We start from the raw sequence: 21,136 nt of genomic DNA on the forward strand, positions 1-21,136 counted from the left end.
CCTCATTGATTTTTGATCCTAACCCACCAATCCATTCCACTCCTCTCCACGTGACCAAGAATATTTTCAACCTCCAGAACCCGTTCCTCATTTGCCTTCAATTCTCCAACAATATTTTCAACCTCCAAAACCCGCTCCTCATTTGCCTTCAATTCTCCAACGTGGCAACCATAAATGCTCATTGCATGCTGCACCTCACACCGTGGGTCCCGCTGTGAGTGCTCCCCATTAAATAAGAAGTCCACATTCACTTCTTCATGAGCATCCATTAAAGGCATGCTACCATAGTCCTCCACATGGCAAACTTCATTTGCAATGGTAATCATTTCACTTTTACCATGAATCACATTAACGTGATTCCACCCAACTACTGCCACATCCCCTTTACCATGCACCATTTCCAAATTACTAGCTTCTACTTGTTCCACGCATGCAATTGAACCATCATGGTGGCACGTAGCAAACCCAAGGTGACTTAAATCACCGAATAAGTTTTCTTGGTGACCAACAACCCCAACTCTCCCATGCACCTCACCATCCTTTCCTAGCTTCATTAATTACTTCCGTTAAACCAAGTTGTTGGCACGGAGAAAGGCCATCTTTAAATGCTGCATCACATGGTTCTTCTAGGGAATCAGCAAACCCAACATTCCTATTCCCAACCCTTTCCAATTCGACGCCACATGGACTCTCCTTACGATGCTCCGTTTCTATCCCAACCCACCTTTCTTTTTCTGCTCCTGCAAATAATCCAATATGTTGACGTGGGGAATAACCAAAAACACCAGCAGTAATTGCATTAATTGTTACGGCTCTTGATTCCTCAAGGGATCCAACACCCCCAGCTTCCCCAGGTTGGTCCATACCGAAGCCACGCTGTGCCTCCTGGCAATGAACCGATACATCTTCTCCACTTCTTTCTCCATCATCTCCCTCTTCTGAGCTTGCCTCTGTATCTACCTCAGAGCGACCGCCGCCCCACCTACCACAATAATCTTTTGGGTCCAATGCCTGCACACTAGCCTCCTCTTCGAATGACACCCTACACCATGTTCCATTAATACGAATATCTTTCACCAGACTAACCATACTAGCTACCGGTATCTTCACCCTAACACGGATGTACTCTAACAACTCCCTCTTCTCATTTGAAACATCAACTTCCACAAACTCCCCGACCATAGATCCAATACTGACAAAACAATGGTTACACCACAACTGTAAAGGAATGCCTCTACAACCCTAAACCCAAGCGAACCTTTCATTAACTACAAATGAATCTTTCCAAGGGAACAACTCTGAAAACAAACTATCTAACCAAGCTTTGTTATCTTCCAGAACTTTTCCAAGCGCTTCTCCTTCGTCGCAGGACAACAATACATACTTCTCCCCGAGAAATCTTAACCTCACCAGGCTAAAACCTCCCAAAATAAAGCTTTCCTTAATCGACTGCAAACGTGGAGATTCCTTGAGACGCCCGAAGAAGCAACCCTCCAACCAGGAAGACGACTCCTTGTCTACTGGAAACTGGAAATCGTATCCCTCCTCCTGTGAACCGCAAGCGCTCTTACCTGAACCCCCCGCATCAGCATCACCACGAACATCCAGAACCACATCACCCGCCACCATTTGAGCAAAGGACAACTTCTGCTGCCCCTTCGGAGTCCAAACTTCCCTCTTAACCACCCCTCTCTTCTTTCCAACCCTTGATGCGTCATCCCTTCGATACTTAGGGAGATTCACCTGTAACTTCCACGTACCAATCCATATCGCATCCAATTTTCTTTCCAGGGAAAGAACGTCAGTCACACGGAACCTAACAAACCCAAACCTTCGACACCTTGCGTTAAGCTTTCTGGCAATGAAAACATCCAGGACTCTTCCCCACCTTTGAAACACCTTCCATAGATCTCTCTCAGAGAAATGATCAGGAAAATTAGTGAAAAAAAACGAAGTATCAGCCATCTTCAAACACTCATCCTTATTATTTAACACAATGTAACTTAAGGGTAGAGAGGAAAATTTGATACATATTTTAATGGAGAAAGCATTGCATGATGGATAAAAGTTTAATAAAAATTACTAAATTACACAGTAATGAAGTGGGAAAAGGAAATTATTCACTACTGAAAATCATGAAATAGAAATTAACTTGTAGAAACCAAAATAATTAGTTATAACAGTAAAACCATTTTAGAAACTAAAAAGAAATTTGGTTTCTAAATTAGTTTTTATTATTGTTAAATAGCTTTTAAATTGGTATCTAATTAGCAACTAAGGTTTTTGCTACCAAATTTAGAAACTAAATAATTGGTAGTTAAAACCTTAGTGGCTAATTAGATACCAATTTAGAAACTATTTAACAATAATAAAAACTAATTTAGAAACCTTTTTTTTTAGTTTCTAAAATGGTATCTATTTTAGTTTCTATTGTGACTAATTATTTTGGTCTCTACAAATTGGTTTCTGTTTCATGATTTTATCGTAGTGATTAAGCAGAATTTTTTTAGCTAATTAGATATTAATTAATATAGAAACTTCAATAATAATAGAAATTAATTGTATATATTAATTGCATCATCTTTTCTATTTTACATTGTACGAGGGGATTAATGGGGATGTTAGGATAAATACAAAAAAAATAAAAATACACAGCATCGTTTCTTTTAATTCTTTAAAAAATATTATTGTTTCTTTTTTATTTCTTTAAAATTTAAAAAAAAACTTTTTTATTATACATGCATTTATTATATTAGATGGAGAGAGAAATAAGTAGAATAGAAAATTGTATAACTACTCAATTATAATTAAGAAACTTTATTATATTTATCCATACCTGCAAAAACAATCTTAAAATACAGGTAAAATTTAAGAGAGAATTAATTAAATTAAAAAATTTATGTAAATAAAAAGAAATAATTGTTTGATGTAATATTAGAAATACCTGAATTTGAATCCTTGAGGCATTGCAAGGACCCTTTAACGTTAAGCGTGATAAAAGGAATTCATAGTTTGGAGGTATGAGTAGAGTTGTCATCCCTTCTGCTCCACAAGTTCTTTCCCATGCTCTTAAAAATGCCTGCCATCAATTTCACGAATAATTTCAAGACCTAATATAAATAAATCAAGTCCTAATATAATTTTAGGAATGAAAATTAAAAAAAATAAAATTCACCTATTTTTAATCTTATTTGAGTTTTTAAATTTTGTAAATTTGATAATATTTTATCCAAAACAAAGTACTTATATATATATATATATGTGAGTTATAAATTTTCACTACAAGAAAATTATTAAATATCAATCAATTTAGAGACAAAAAATAATTGATCATTATATTAACTAAATTAAATATTATTTTATAAACTAAAAAATAATTAGTATTTAAAGTATTATTAATAAATTTATAAAGTAGTTTCTAAATTGGTATAATTAAGATTTTATATAAAGGTTTCAGGTTAGGCATTATTATGCAACTTGACACCTAAGCTAGACTAACATTCAAGTCACAACAATCATCTACCATCACATGAAAAACGGACGATATATAGGTAGTCTATACTTATTCATAAAGAACTCTAAAAATAGACTAAATGAAAGCCGATTATTTTAGATTTAAATTAATCACTAATTTAATTAAAGACTAATTTAAAATAGTTAATATTAAAATCTTGATAATTAATGTTATATATATATATATATAAATTCAGAAATTATTTCGTAAAGTATTAATACACTTTAAATATCAATAATTTTTTAGTTTATAAAATAATATATAACTTACTTAATATAATATTTTTATTTTTAAATTAATTGATATTTAATAAATTAATTGATATTTAATAATTTTATTTAGTGTGTTATAAATTAGTAACAGTTGAAGTGGATTTCCAATAAAATGTTTCATTATTATTATGATAGAGTAATAGATGAATCAATATTAAACCATTAAAATTGTCAAAAAAATTGAGAAAAAAAAGCTATAATGAAAAAAGTAAAAGTTCATACTTGTGAATCGTCCGTTTTCCCATCTCCCTTAGCACCAAAATCGATGACGTTATATGCTTCCATGGTAGCACTCAACCCAATACACATAAATGGTGAAATAAAAGCAAGAATCAAAGCACAAATTATTAGGCTTTGCATGCTTCACTCAAGGGATTTTTTTTTTCTTGCTTTTGAATTCTTTGGAAAGGACTTGTTGAGACTTTACTAAAGTGATTTGTGTTTGGTATATACACAAACCAATTACCTTCTACTTATACAAATTCATTGCACCTATGTAATATTTTAAGTGCTTATGACAAAAAATTAATCTTTTAAGTGAATGTCATTAATGATGTGAGAGATGTAATATCTTGTGTCTTTAATGTATAATAAATTTGAATAGGAGGATTCATTTAAATAAAATTGTAATAAGTAGCTACCAAAATTTTAGGTAGTTATTACTTTATATTTTAAATTAGTCTTTTTAAAGGCTAATTTAGAATCTAAAATATTAGTTGCTAAAACTTAAGTAGCTAATTTAAATACAAATTTAGAAACCATTTATTAATAATAGAAATCACTTTAGATATAAAATTTGTTTTAGTCTCTAAATTAGTATCTAATTTAGTTAATATAGTGATTAATTATTTTTGATTTCTAAATTTTGTTACAATTTAATGATTTTCTTGTAGTGGATGTGTTTAATTGTGTTTTTATTATTGTTTTGTTATATTAATTGTGAGACTCAATGATTTTTAAAAAGTAATAAATATTAAAGTTTTGTATTATATTGAGTTTTTAAAAATTAAAATTAAAATTATTTAATGATTTTTTTTAAAATCTTTAGAGATTGAACTCTAATACCAATTATAAACAAGACAGAAAAATAAGAAGAGAAAGTTGAATTATATTTTAAGAGCTTTTGAAAACTTTTCAAAGATCTTGGTTTGATGCATATGCACAAACGAATTTTGGAGTAGGACATGTGCATTAATTGTCAAGCACAAACATTAAGAGTTATGTGTGATGAGGACTCGTCAAACGCAACTTCTAGCTTTATCAACGTGTTATCTAAATGTTATTTGTGTGGAGAAGATTTTAACATATTTGTGTGTGTAATGATGATATTTGTATCATTAGATTTAGAATATATGCATAGACATATAATTAGTTGGATAACACTTATTTAGTTAGACATAACTAGTATGGATGTAGGTATATTGGAGGAATATATGTATAATATGTATATGAGATTGTTTAAATTATATTAGTTTATCCATCTTGGTAATATGTTATGATCTTAATAATATTTTGAAAGTAAATGTTCCATCACAAAATATAAACTAATTTTTAGTGATAAAAAAAATTAGTTGTTATAGTAACTAAATTAGAGACCAAAAAATTTTTGGTTTCTAAATTAGTTTCTATTATTGTTAAATAGTTTCTAAATTGGTATCTAATTAGCAACTAAGGTTTTTGCTACCAAATTTAGAAACTAAATAATTGGTAGTTAAAACATTGATCGCTAAATACCAATTTAGAAACTATTTAACAATAATAAAAACTAATTTAGAAACCAATTTTTTTTTAGTTTGTATATAATTTAGTTACTATAATAACTAATTATTTTTAGTCTCTAAAATTGGTTTCTATTTCATGTTTTTTTTGTAGTGTTATCAATAGTTTGAATTGACCAATCGAGTCAAAAGAATTATTTATATGTACTATTTCGTAATATATTTAAATTTAAATATTATTTAAGTATTTAACGTAACATTTACTGAAAAAATTATTAAATAAAAATTATTTTTTAGATATAAAAAATAATTAGTTACTATATTGATTAAATTATATACTATTTTATCGACTCAAATATTATTGATATCTAAAATAATTTTCATTATTAATAAAAAATTATAAACTAGTTTCTAAATTAATATCTAGTTAGCTATCAAGGATTTAAATACTAATTACTTTAGATCCTAAAGTTGGTAGCTAAAAGCTTGGTAACTAATTAGATACTAATATAGAAACTAGTTATAAATTTTTATAAATAATCAAAACTATTTTAGATACCAATAAATTTTTGGTTTATAAAATAATATCTAATTTAGTTAATATGGTAACTAATTTTTTTTTTCTAAGATTAATTTCTATTTAATGATTTTCTAGTAGTGATTATTATATATAACATTAGTTATTTCTACTAATTTATGCATACAAAGTTGGAGTGTTAAAAAAATTAAAACTTAAAACTTTTAAAATATTAGATTAAATAATTTTTTTAAAAAAATTAAATGATTTAATTAGAATAAAATTTCATTAAAAATATGTTGTTATTAAATAGTAAATTGTTTTATAAAGTATAAGAAAGTTATAATTTAAGAAAGTATTATTTTTTATATAAAGAAAAATAACACTACAAGAGAATTAGTAAGTGAAACAAATTTTAAAGACAAAAAATAGTTAGTTGTTATATTATAATTTAATTTCTATTATTGATGAATAATTTCTAAACCAATATCTAATTAATTATCAATATTTTAGCTACCAACTTTATAATCTAAATAATTGGTAGCTAAAATATTGGTAAATAATTATATATCAATTTAGACTATTAATCAACAATAGAAACTAATTTAGTCAATATAGCAACTTATTATTTTTGTCTTTAAAATTGATTTCTATTTAATGATTTTATAGTAGTAATAATTATAAAACATATTATTAAATTAGTAACATAATATTTACTTACATATAAAATTAATACAAACATAAATATAAATAGAAAAAGGAGTGCTATATGTTACTTTACTAATGTCATAAATATTTATTTAAATTTAGAGTGTGATATATTTTGTTTAGTTCTATAATGATTTTCTATTAATCTTTTGGAAACTAAATATTTTCTATTAGGGATGGGGAATATTTGGATTGCGATTGTTAGTGACATTTGAAGTCACATGAATAAGATTATTTTTAAAGGGGGAATTTTGGATTATTCCGATATTTTCTCTTTTACTCAATTGAAGGTTTGGGGTTGGATATCTACTAAATATTCGTCTGCTTGTTTCTCTTTTTTCTAACTGGTGTATTGATCCTTTAGTTTATTTTTATTCCCTTTAATTGCGCAGGTGTTTGGTTTTTGACAAGGATAGTTTTGGAGCATTTGTCTGGGAGGTGTTTTGAGGTTAGGTTATGATGGTTTTCACCAGATTATCTTTGCCTATGTAAATGAGTTGAATCACACCTGATTCTCTTGTATATATCACTTTATTGCTGATAAAAAAAAACATTTTTGAAAACTAATCCCACTTGATGTGGTGATTATCACTCAAATTTTGTGCATGTGAGTTGAAGATCAATTCCCCTTACTTGGATTGTCCCAACAATATATATGAACATTATTCAAGTTGACTTTCAAGAAAGAAGACTGCAACTTATAATGTAATAATTTAATTTAATTTATACAAAATATTTAATTTTTTAATTTAAAACTTTAATTTGTAATTCATTTAAAATTTAGTCAAGATAACATTTTTAAATAAAATGAGAAAGATAAATGTCATTATTAAAACATAAGAGGATAAGAGAGATGAATGTAATTTAATAATAACAATAAAAGAGATTAATGTTACTAAAAAAATTAGAATGAGTATGAATTTAATTTTTATTAAAAATATAAGGATGTTGAATGTCTATATATAAACTAGAAAAGATATTAATGTTATTTAGTATGATAACGGAAAAGAATACATTTAATAATTAATAATATTTTAATAATTAATTCAAATTATAAATTTATTTAATTATTTATTCATAACAGTAAATAATTTATAACGTTTAATAGCTTTAATTAATTAACGTTATTTTTTACTTCAACTGTATAATTTCAATAAATCACAAAGTAAAGCATTTATCATTACACAAAATTATTATATAGAAACTAATTTTGGAAGTGAAAATAATTAATTATAATTATTATTTAACTAAATTAAAGACAATTTTATAAACTAAAAAAATATTGGTATATAAAATAATTTTTATTATTAACAAAAAATTATAAAATAGTTTTTAAATTGATATTTAACCATTAATTATTAAAATTTTAGCTATTCATTACTTTATATTATAAATTAGTCTCTATCAATCTTTTAGAGACTAATTTAAAATATAAAATATTAGTAACTAAAACCTTGATAGCTAATTTAAATACCAATCTAAAAACTATTTTATAAATTTTTATTAACAATAGAAAGCACTCTATACAACTAATCTTTTAATCTCTAAAATAATATATAATTTAGTCAATATAGTCATTAATTATTTTTTTATTAAAATTTGGTTGCTATTTAATAATTTTCTTACCGTGTATTATTTACTTGAGTATTAAAATAATATGAAAAATAGTTTATGATAATTTTTAAATAATTATAATTAGCAAAATAGAAATTGCTTCATTAATCCAAAATCTATTAGTTTTAAAAGCGTTAAAATTTCAACAACATTGTATAACTATCTTTAATACTTAAAATTATTTAATGTCAACTATTTATAGTTTCAACCTTTTCTTTTAGGATAAGTTACAACTACTTTTAAATAATTGAATGTTAACTATTCATAGTTTCAATAAAGTATTTATAACAATTTATCAAATTTATAAACTTTACAATAATTATAACAAATTTCAGATAATTATAATTCAAATACTTTCCTCTTTCTAAATAATGGTATATGACACTTATATTGTGTTTGGTTGAAGTGGGGATTTATGGAGAGGGGATGAAGTGGATTAGAGAGGATGTGTGCGGTTAATATGATTGATGATAATAGAATGAATTTGTGAGGATGATTTATTGAAATTTGAAAGTGGTGTGATAGTTAAGGGATAATTTAGAAATTATTTTAAAGGAGTAAAATGTAAGTTTACAAATTTATCCTTGTTATTAAAAAATATTTTAATAATGAGTTATGGTATATATTTTTTTTTTTAGGTTTGAGTTAATTATCTTTTTCTAATATATAACTTTCATAATTACTGTTATTTTGTAATAAACAACAATTTTTTTTATTAAATTCAAATAAATTTATTAAATATATTAAAATTGATGAAAATAATATTTATTATTATATACATATTTTATTTTATATAACTATTTATGTTTTGTTGATATTATAATTTTATTTTATTATTTTTATTATTTATAATTATATGTTGTTATTAATAGTATAATTAAATACTTTTGAAATTATTAAATAAATTTATCTAATATTTAAATTTTTATATTGTATATATATAATTATATTAATAATTAAAATAGTATTAAATAATTAATATTATTAATATTTTGAATAATTTATATATTTTAAAATAATGTACAATTTAAACATAGTAGGACTATAAAATTCACATATTTTTTTAAATATTATGAAATATTGACTAACAACATGAAAAAAATTATATTTTATTTTTTATGTATAATTTTTTATTTCAATTTGTATCCAATAAAATAAAGAAAAAAAAAACAACTTTCGCTTATCATTAATAAACATTGGATGAACATAAAATAGTCGGTGATTACAATAAATAAATTAAGGCATTACATTAAAATCCTAAATGATGTTGTGTCATGAAATTTAAAAAAATTAAAAACATAATAATGTTCATTGACATATTAAATATAACTAACAATCAAAATAAGTTCAACATAAAAAGTAATAATAACACAACAAAAATATAATAAATGTTCTTCGTTGCCTCGAAGCTGGTGAAGTGTATCTTCGATTCGGTCCAAATGTGTGCTGATAGTGTTGATATCCAACCTCATGCTTGATATACTTTTCTGTATATTTTGAATTCTCCTCAAATTTGTGTTAACATTGTTGAATCATGGGGGATTTCAGGTTGAGGATGACCGCTTGCAACATGTTCTTGAGGCAATGGAATGTCTTCATGCTCTTGTTCATGTTCGTCGTCAAACCTTCCAAGTTGCCACACACCATTGACCTCAAAGATATTCATTTTCTCCATGGTTTTATTCTCGAAGAAGTTATTCCACCCTAACGTGATTGATGACTCTCCCATCAAGTTCATGTCATATAGCAACATGAGGTGTGTGATTAAACAACCATATGGAAGAGGCATATCATTGCCACACCATTTTATCATTTGTTGCATGATATAATGAGACCAATTAATCATTACATTACTTTTTAGGCACCATAACATGAAAACATCTTCATGAACCAATTGCGAGAAGTTGCTCTCTCGAGGACAAAACATGTGCACCCATGTGTAATGAAGTAGTTTGTCATTCATAGTCAAACTACTTACGTTTCTTACATTTTGACCGTGCGCCTCTTCTCTTGTCATGGTTAATAGGACCTGTTGACGATCAAAATGTATGTCCTCAATGATGGTACCAGGGGTTAACAAGAGACCATCATATTTTAGTTTCGCCACGTTCATCCAATCCCTATGTCTAATTATAATCTTGTGTGTGCCGATTTGAGTAGCAAGGTAATCCTGTGTCGTTAGATGAAGATTCGAATAAAAAACCCTAACCATATCCTCATAATACGGTAGTCTTATACTAAGAAAGTGTTGTAATCCTTGGAAGTTCAAATATTCTAGAAACTAAAAACTAGACATGGCAAAAAATGGGAAATCTAAGACTTTTGGAGGTATGACTGATCTGCCGTGAAAATTTTCCTCAAATGCTACCATCTAATGTTTTATTTGGAAATATCGAGAATAATCTAAAACTCCCTCCCTCCTTTGTAGTGGGATCATAGGAACTTCATCATCATTTGGTCCGCCTTTACCCTTCGTGGATGAAGATGCCATCGATAGGGAAGTTAAAACCTATGATGAAAATGTTACAAAACGATGACAAAATAATAGTATATTAGAAAATATCCTCATACATAAATTTCAAATGAAAGACAGTTCAACAATAATAATATTAGAAGTCAAATAAGAAGTACAGTGTTTGTCTTGAATTAAAAGTAAATGCAATTAAATTACAAATTGAACAACATAAAAATATAATTAAACATAATTTATTGATGTCGAGTCATGATGTTAACCAATTTTGCCATTCTTCGCCCTTTCGGCATACCATATACTCGCATTGCAATAGCTGGATTTCACAGAGAAAGTCGTAGCATTGGTCCATGACGGCTTCATCCTAAATATTTAAATCAAGTAGCATGGACCAAATATCCAAAGGTGAGTATTGATACGAACTCTTATGACAATCATTTTGTATGTATTCACCATAATAGTCATTTTGTCGTCTAAGTTTTGCAGCGATTTCTTGTGATGAAGTGGTTTGTACATGAGCAATTGCTAATACCTCATCAACGACATCGTTACCACGGTTCATGGAAGCGACACAATTTGCAGGTTCGTATTCAACATATTGAATTGATTCTCAATTACATCCACCATTGGGCCTTTTCTCTTTGATCCCCTGGATGTCGATGTCCCACTGGATGGTTGAGAGGGCACAAGTGGAGTATTACTTGGATTGTCAGTTGATTGAACATGCGCTAAAGGTGAGCGTGGAAGTTCGAGGTGCCATCGATTCTCGACCCTCGTCGTGCCTCGTCCACCATGGCACTAAGCAGAATAAAATCAATATTCGTGGTCCACTTTGTTGTCTGTGTGAACCCAATGGATGAACTTAGCTGAACACTTTTCCTGCCATCCATCTAAACAATCATTATGAAAGTTAGGACCAAATAGAGTAAGCATAATATAAAACAACATTTATTACAATATCAATTGCTTACATAATCTTGCCACATTTTGTTCGTTATAGTGTTCCTAATGTGTGAACCTAGTTTATGATCATCGTCACGGACTTGATAAGTTGAAACTTGTATATCTTGTTGCAACAATTAACGATCCACTTTTTGTATCAAATAGTCATCATTGTCCATCCCGCGAAGAAAGTTATGCAAAATACAACATGCTAAAATAATACTTGTCATAGTATGCAACTCGCAATGCGGCTCGGTCCCACTAGTTATAATTGGGAAACATTTTTTCGTGACACCAAATGTCCTTTCAATTACATTTCTAAGTGACGAATGACGATGATTAAACAATTATCTTGCATCCTGTGGTCCTCTTTGAGAATACTCTTTCAAGTGGTATCTAACCCCACAATAAGGTGTTAATATTTGTGGTTTTAGCATAAAACCTGCATTACTAAGATAGTATTTTCTCACAAACATTCCATGTCTATTGTGCTATATTTACATACTTTATACTCTTTTCGTTCAACTTAAATCATGAAATCACATAATAGGTCATTATTTTTAAAACCTATAACATTTACTTAGAGGTTGTACTTCATAAAAGTGAGAATTCATTCCTAAGGAATATTTAAATGTAGGGAGAAAATGAAAGGAAAAGATAAATATTTTGTCATTATCTCTTGTCATTTGAATGGAATATTTCATATATTGTACATCTTTTTCAGGGTGGATAAGATATGCAAGAGGAATCACTCTTGAGGAAGCTACAATCACAACCCCGTTAACCAATTGTAACTACAACCATTGTTTAAAAGGTATTCACCTAACTTTATATCAGTATATTATACTTCTTTCTAGTGTAAAGGTTGGTAGGAATGAGGTAGAGTTGTTTATACTCTAGTTCGATGTTGACACTTTCTTCCTATGCAAAGAGTATTTTAATAATGTGGTTACCATGAAAGCTATTCTAAGGGGTTTTGAACTAGCTTCAAGCCTGAAGATTAACTTTCATAAATCAAAGCTAGCAAGCATAAATGTTGATAGAAATGCCCTTGTGTATTATACAAAGACTCTGAATTGTACACAAATGGGAGTACCTTTCAAGTATTTGGGACTAGAAATGGATGGAAACCCAAGGAAGAAACAATTTTGGGAGCCTATCTTAAGCAAATTAAGTGCTAGGCTCAGTGTGTGGAAAGGGAGATTTTTTTCAATGGCAGGGAGAATATGCTTAATTAAGTCTGTAGAGAGGGAGGAAGAGCAAGTTGGTTTCAAGAAGCTTTAGGATGAAAAATGGGATTTGGAGACACTACAAGAAAAACGCGAATTACATACAGATAATCAACATTACATACGGATTAAAATCCGTATGTAAAATCAACATTACATACGGATTAAATTCCGTATGTATTACATACGGATTTTTTCCGTAATTTTTGGCGCCATGGAGCGGGAATCAAAATCCGTATGTAAATATTAGCACCATAAAATAAAATTAGCAGTCAATGGGATTCAAAGCCAGGTTCCTTCAGCAATCCTTCAACAACCAAGTAAAATTTAACCACTACACCAAGCAAATTCTTTAATTTTATTATGATTTTTATTATACTTATTATTAATAATAATACTAACAATATTAATAATATTAATAATACTAACAATATTAATAATATTAATAATACTAACAATATTAATAATATTAATAATACTAATAATACTAACAATATTAATAATACTAATAATACTAACAATATTAATAATACTAATAATACTAACAATATTAATAATACTAACAATATTAATATTAATAATACTAACAATACTAACAATACTAACAATATTAATAATACTAACAATACTAACAATATTAATAATACTAACAATAATAACAATATTAATAATACTAACAATAATAATAATACTAACAATATTAATGATACTAACAATATTAACATATGAATCACATTTAATTTATCTATAATCTACTTGAATCTAAACATAATTTATTATATTGTCTATTAGTATGAATCAAATTTAATATATGTCATACTCATAGTCATCATATTACCTATTACATTAAAATCAACTATCATATTAATTATTATTTTACGATCATATTGACTTAATTAAGTTCATTATAGGTAGTTGGTTTTACTTGTGTGTTATAGTAAAGAATATTGTCAACAAACAATATTATCTTTTAACATAAAATGATGACTTTTACATTAACTATTAATTAAATCTCTAATACAGATTACTAGTTAGCATATCATTATAGTTTAAACTATATTAATTATTCCATAAATCTATGTAAAAAGTTGTTACTAAATAACCCTTTCTACTAATATATAAATCATAATGACAAAGTGATTAAATAATTTATAATTTAAAATATTTTAAAAATTATACATTATATCAATTTTAATCTAAGTAAGTAAATATTTGAAAATAAGATTTTTTTTATCGACAAAGAATAAAAAAAATTAAACAAAACATTTTAAGGATATTTCAATCCTTATACAAGAATCTCAAATCAGAAAAGAAGTGTAAGATACAAGCACCTATATAGCCATCTAACAAAAACTTCACAACTACCTATAAAAACCTATATTTGAAAATAAGATATCAAATAATTTTATATTAATATATATATATATATATATATATATATATAATATGAAAGTAAATTTAAATTTAACCATGAGTTTTAAAAAATTAATGATTAAATAAAGAAATATATTAATCAATATATATGTATTTATAGTATTAAAGTTATATTAATATTATATAATTTCTTCATTTTTCTCTCTATCTATCTATATTCGGATAAAAGTAATATTACTCAAGTCAAATAAAACTACTATACACACACAATAAATATCTAAATGTATATTTATATCAAAATTAATATTAATAATATGAATATAATATTGATAATATGAATATAATATTAATAATATGAATATTAATACTAATAATATTAATAATAATATGAATAATATGAATAATATTAATAAATATTAATAATATTAATAATAATAAATATAATTTATTTTATTATTATTATTATTATTAATAATTATATTAATATGTATAAATTATATTAATATGTATAAGTATAATAAAAATGATAATATGACCAAAGAACTTGTCTGGTCTAGTGGTCAATGCTTCCCCTGGTCACTGGAAAGATTTGGGTTTGAATCCTGGCTGCTACAGTTTGCTTGTAACATTATTTGGGGCTTGGTTTCGAGTCCTATGGGCTTGTAGTGATAATAATAAGTGCTTATGGTGAATTCAGGGTATGAATCAGGGTTCATCTCTGTGAATTCAGCATATGAATGCTTAGCTAAGCATGCTAGAGGTCCTCAACATGACCTCTTCAAGTGCTTGTGGAAGGTTAAAGCGCTTTCTAATGTGATCACCATAGCATGGAGGGTCCTTTTGGATAGAATCCCAACTAGAATGTGCTTGAGTAGGAGAGGGGTGGTGATAGTGATAAATAATAATTACTAATAATGAAATAATTAAAAAATAATTTTTTTACATTACATACGGATAAATCCGTATGTAATATCCGTATGTAAACCTGTTTTATATACGGATTTTAGGTCTTACATACGGATTTTGACTGTATGTAATTCCAATTTTTCTTGTAGTGAGATAAAGCTAGATTCTGGGAGGATGTGTGGTTGACAACCTTAACCTCAAAAGTTTGTTCCTAAGGATGTACTCGCTACCTTTAAATCAGTGACAAAAGGTGGAAGAGGTAGGTGTGTGGGAAGAATCAGTATAGTAGTGGAGCTTATGGTGAATTCAGGGTATGAATCAGGGTTCATCTCTGTGAATTCAGCATATGAATGCTTAGCTAAGCATGCTAGAGGTCCTCAACATGACCTCTTCAAGTGCTTGTGGAAGGTTAAAGCGCTTTCTAATGTGATCACCATAGCATGGAGGGTCCTTTTGGATAGAATCCCAACTAGAATGTGCTTGAGTAGGAGAGGGGTGGTGGTGAACATTACTATATGTGCAATGTGTCAAGCTATGGATGAATCAAGTCAACATCTATTTTTAGAATGAAAATATGCATAATGTGTATGGGTTTTTTGCTTCAGATGAATTGGTGTCTTGTTTGTTCAACACAATGAATTAAAGACCCACTTTGAGAACTTTCACCTGGTTCAGGCTAGTAGTAAACAAAATTTGGTATGGAAAGGTCTATGGGCAACTATAGTGAAGTGTATGTGGGTACAAAGAAATTCTGTTATCTTTAAGTAAGTGGTAGTAGATGCGAAAGAGATATTTAATATGACACAACTAAATCGTGGTTATGGATGAAGCATAGGGTACACTCTTTCAACTACTCCTTCATGGATTGTGTTTTGAATCCTCTTGAATGCATTAAAAGTTATAAATAAATGAGAAAGGTTAGAGGAAGACGATCTGGGAGTTAGATGTGTCAATGGGATGCCATAGCAATTGAAGGCCTTGTTGGTCGACCTTTTGTCTCTAGGAACAAGGTTTTATGATGAAGACAAGGAGATTTGTATAAATGAGGGAGTAAAAAATTAAGGGTACTGGAATTGTGCAGGAACTAGAAAATAAAAGATGCTAGAGGTGGGGCAGGGGCAGTAGGTTGTTGTATGTGGTGCAGGGTATGTTCCTCAAATGCACTCCCAAATATTCACTGGTTTGCTCAAATGAGCAGTTATGCCATTATTAAGGTTTTTAGTTATCTCAAGAAAGTGAAGCTTGTGCAAACATATAGAAAATTGTGACTGTGAGAGGTAGTAGCAGATGCTCACTTCATGAGAATAAAATGCTAATTGTTGCAGATCTGGACGAAAGCCTAGCTGGTGCTGTCAATGTAGCTCTTAAGTGGAAAGCAAACGAAATAGAACCAGATCTGTTAAGGGAGAGGACTTTAACACCGTTGTCCAACAGTAAGGAGGATATTAGAAAGCATTGCAGAGGGACTTTTGAGTTGTTGTGGTCTTTCCTGCACAAGCCTACATGGAGGTATAACAGAAGGGTGTATGGCTGCTATTATGCAGGGGATGTTGGCCGAATTCTGCCGGTGCAGATTCAGTGCAGGCCATTGCGATGTGGTGTTATGACTTTGTGCTAATTCTGTATGTTTATTTCTCCTGGTTTTGGTTATGTAATAGCTATTGTAGATGATTTTGTATTACACTAAAAGAAAATAACAATTTAGTCACCAAATTCAATGATTGAAAATACGTGGTCGCAATTTGCGACCGAAATAGCCATTGAATACCATTAGTATCAAATCTGCGACCAAAATAGCGACCGAGTAAATTCTTAATGATGTTAGTTAGTTTTGCGATCGAATCACCGACTGAACATGAGAGTGACAAAACCATTGGTCCCTAAAGTGGTGACTGTTTTGAATAAATTGGGAAAACTATATTTGCAACCGAAATGTTTATGTTTTAGCCACCGATTTTATTTCGGTCCCTAAATATTATTGCTTATTTTTTGCCACCGAATTAGCCACTGAATATATTTAGTTTTAGCCACCGATTTTCTTTTGGTCACTAAATGTAATTGTTTATTTTTGTCACCGAATCAGCCCCCAATTTGCTTATTTTTTAGCCACTGAATTTGTTTTGGTCACTAAATAAAATTGTTTATTTTTGTCACTAAATCAGCTACCAAATACGTTTAGTTTTTAGCCACCGAATTTCTTTTGATTGCTAAATGTAATTTTTTTTTATTTTAATAATAATAATTTGGATTTTGAATTTTGGTGACCAACTTTTTTGCGATCGATTTCACCACCAAAATTTTCGTTGCTAATTTGATTTTCGAATTTTGGTGACCAAATTTTCTACAACCGATTTAGCCACTGAAATTTCGATTGCAAATTAGCGACCACTTTATAATCGCTAAAGGCTTTGTGACTAGGATTTGTGCTTCCATCTTTATTTGGTGACAATTTCGGTCGCATATATATTTAGCGACCGATTATAGTGCTTTTAACGATCGAATTTGGTGGTCACTAAAAGTGATCTTTTTTATAGTGTTACAACAATTTTTAAGGAAGTTGAAGCGTATGGGTAGAATTATATGGATGAGTTTTAGGATTGTTTTGTTATGTTCCAAGCCTATAGGTGGTGTGAGCCTTTTATTTTTTTATTTTTTTTTAAAATATCTGTAAAGTATCTCTTTTTATTATTTTTATTCTTTACTGATAAAAAGAAACATTATAAATATTATAGAATGGAATTAATTTTTTAAATTTTATAATATCAAGTAATTTTACAATATACTGTTTTTTATCTCTGATTACTCACTTCTATCCTAGTGTACTCTTACCAAGTATATTGATTAAGAGTAGTACTAAGAAAATGTGACATTGACTATTAAAAGGTAAATAATTTAGAAATTTTTTTGTCTAAAACATCAGTTGAATGAGACTGATTTGACTTTAAATTACTTCATAATTTATTTATTTTGAAAGTTGCATTTTTGGCAAAATTAGAATGGAGGTGTTGAAGGTAAGAGGGTCCCATATTACCTTTAATTGTGGTTCACAAGTTGGCACTAATAATGTGTGAAAGATAAGACACACTAATTTATGGAGAAATATTTTTTTTTTTAAATTAGGCATTCAAAATGTTCCCAGTGTTAACGTTATACATTAAAAATAAATAACCGTTCATGATAACTCAAGATCAAGAAGCCACACACATTCATCCTTAAACACAAGCATATCCATGGCGGAGCAGCAAGAGAAGCTTCACATTGTGGTGTTTCCATGGCTAGCATTTGGTCACATGCTCCCATTTTTGGAGCTTGCAAAACTCATAGCTCAAAAGGGTCACAAAATTTCTTTCATTTCCACACCTAGAAATATCCATCGTCTACCCAAAGTGCCTGAAAACTTGCAACCTTTGGTGGATCTGATAGAACTCCCACTGCCCCGTGTTGACAAACTCCCAGAAAATGCAGAGGCCACTGTTGACATTCCTCACCACATCATTCCATACCTCAAGCTGGCTTTTGATGGTCTTGAACAACCTTTGACCAAGTTTCTGGAGAGATCCAAACCCCATTGGATAATATACGACTTTGCACCTTATTGGTTGCCACCGATATCTTCTAAGCTAGGAATCTCATGCGTCTCATTCTGTATTTTTAGTGCATCTGGTATGTATTCTTTTTCGGATTTTTTTACAAGAAAAGAAAGTGAGTCCCCGCGGAGCAAAGGTATTCCCGAAGAGCATAATGAAAATGATGAATCGGGGGTTTCAGATATGTTTCGAGTCCTTAGAACTTCTAATGGTGCTCAAGTTATTGCTTCAAGAAGCTGCATGGAGATTGAAGGTGAGCCTCTCAAATTGTGTGAAAGTATATATAGGAAAACAGTGATTCCAGTTGGTTTATTGCCACCTTCATTACAGTTCAGTGAAGACAGCAATGATGAAAACTGGAATACCATCCTTAATTGGTTAGACAAACAGGAAAAAGGGTCAGTGATTTATGTAGCTTTTGGATCTGAAGTCACACTAAGTGATGAGGACTTCACTGAAATTACTATGGGAATAGAAATGTCTGGTTTTCCTTTTTTTTGGGTTCTGAAGAAGCAAAACACCTCTAGCGTTGAGTTGCAGGATGTGGTTGTGAATAACTCAGGAAAGGGTATGGTGTGGACAACATGGGCCCCACAGATGAGGATTTTATCACACAAGTCTATTGGGGGGTTCCTGACTCACTGTGGTTGGAGTTCAGTGATTGAGAGTCTTCAAATTGGGTGTCCACTTGTTATGTTGCCCTTCCAAAATGAACAATTTATAGTTGCTAGGCTTATGGAGGAGAAAAAGGTAGGGTTCAAAGTAGAGAGAAATGAGCATCATGGGAAGTTCACAAGGGAATCATTGGCCATAGCATTGAGATCAGTGATGTTGGAAGAAACTTATAGAAGTGAAGCACAGGAGATGAGTAAGATATTTGGGGACAAAGAACTGCACCAAAAATACATTGATCACTTTGTTGATTACATGGAAATCCATAGGCCTACCATGAAAGATTAGTTTTCTGCCATGAAGGATTATTTGTAATTGAAGCATAAGTTTTAACGTTGTTTGTTATTGGTTGTGTTGATTAGTGGTGCATTTGTGATGTCTAGAAATGTTTGAGTTTCCCTTTTGAAACAAAAAATTTAAATCGATTGAAAGATTATCCTCTGAGAATGAACTGGAATACCTTGTTCTATTTTGAAGATTGAACTGAAAAAGATAGGCATCCAATCCGTGGAATACATAGACGTGAAGTTGTTTTGTGATAAACACACATATGCATCTCCAAATGATTCACAATCAGTAATAAAAGCAACTTTGAACAAATGGAAATAATAATATATCTTAACACATCAAAATATTAGTTTCCTAACCAAATCAAAGCAAAGAAACCAAGCAAGTAAGGCTTTTCCATTCCACCACTTTGAATATATGCAAATAGCTAATCCTATGAACAGCAATAGCCAGTTTCAATAAAGGTAAAAAACAAAGATATGCACATTTTTTAAGTCTGGTATGAGGTGTTAGCTGAGATTTCAATGTCGCATTCAATAGTGTATATATCTGACAAGAAATGTCCTTTTGCTTTATCTTCAGATTTTTCAGCCCACTTGCAATGGTTTAGTTTGGATTATGATAGCCACATTCATTGTTGTATCACATTAGACCACATGTTGCTAGTTCTATTTGTCAGATATCTTGATTGTGAAATTTTACACTATTTTTCTTTGCTCATATTGTTTATTGTTTGTCCTTTCACAGGTGGGGACTTGTGTTGAAAGTGGAGCAATGTGTTGTGTGCAGTAGTAGCAAACTTTTCAGACGAGTACCTCCGCCACAGTTATATGCCCATATGCACATTTATTAACAAGTCTACCAATATTACATCAGTTTGTAAAGCTGATCTTTTACCTACCTTAACTACTAAACACTATCCAAAATCTTATAAACTTCAATGGATTAAAAATGATGGTACGTAGTATACCTATCTCCCTAGAAAACTATCAAGATAAACAAATTTTATGTGATATAGTTTCTATAGCACACAATATATCTTACTTGGTAGGTCAGGATAATATAATCATAAAATTATTGAGGATGACTTTACCAATAAAATAAGTTTCACTTATCAATAATGTAGTGGTGGATCCTGTTGAAATTTTTGTTTTGGCCCAAGTAAAGGCGTGGGCATGGGTAAGTTATAAATTTTTAAAGTCAAATTTTTCTTATTCTGATTGGTGTATTAATGTATATGAATGTTTAAAATCACTACATTGATGATTAATACCCTTTCTTTGCTTTTGGTTGGATTCTTGGTTTGCATGAGAGGAATGCCTTGG

The 21,136-nt window shown here is 29.3% G+C and overlaps 1 protein-coding gene across 1 annotated transcript; it reads left to right on the forward strand.

Annotated features, from left to right (window-relative positions):
* Positions 1 to 18,409: 18,409 nt before the first annotated feature.
* LOC137819412 (putative UDP-rhamnose:rhamnosyltransferase 1) lies at positions 18,410 to 19,992 on the forward strand. Its single transcript, XM_068623258.2, has one exon. The coding sequence runs from the start codon at positions 18,495 to 18,497 to the stop codon at positions 19,809 to 19,811; it is 1,317 nt and encodes a 438-aa protein (XP_068479359.1). The 5' UTR covers positions 18,410 to 18,494; the 3' UTR covers positions 19,812 to 19,992.
* The last annotated feature ends 1,144 nt before the right edge of the window (positions 19,993 to 21,136 follow it).

This window comes from Phaseolus vulgaris, chromosome 10 (genome assembly GCF_051622355.1).
Source record: "Phaseolus vulgaris cultivar YP4 chromosome 10, ASM5162235v1, whole genome shotgun sequence".
Taxonomy (NCBI): Eukaryota; Viridiplantae; Streptophyta; class Magnoliopsida; order Fabales; family Fabaceae; genus Phaseolus; species Phaseolus vulgaris.

What these genes read in the sequence shown, in the direction of transcription:
- LOC137819412 (XM_068623258.2), top strand. Translation starts at nt 18,495, where the DNA reads ATGGCGGAGCAGCAAGAGAAGCTTCACATTGTGGTGTTTCCATGGCTA.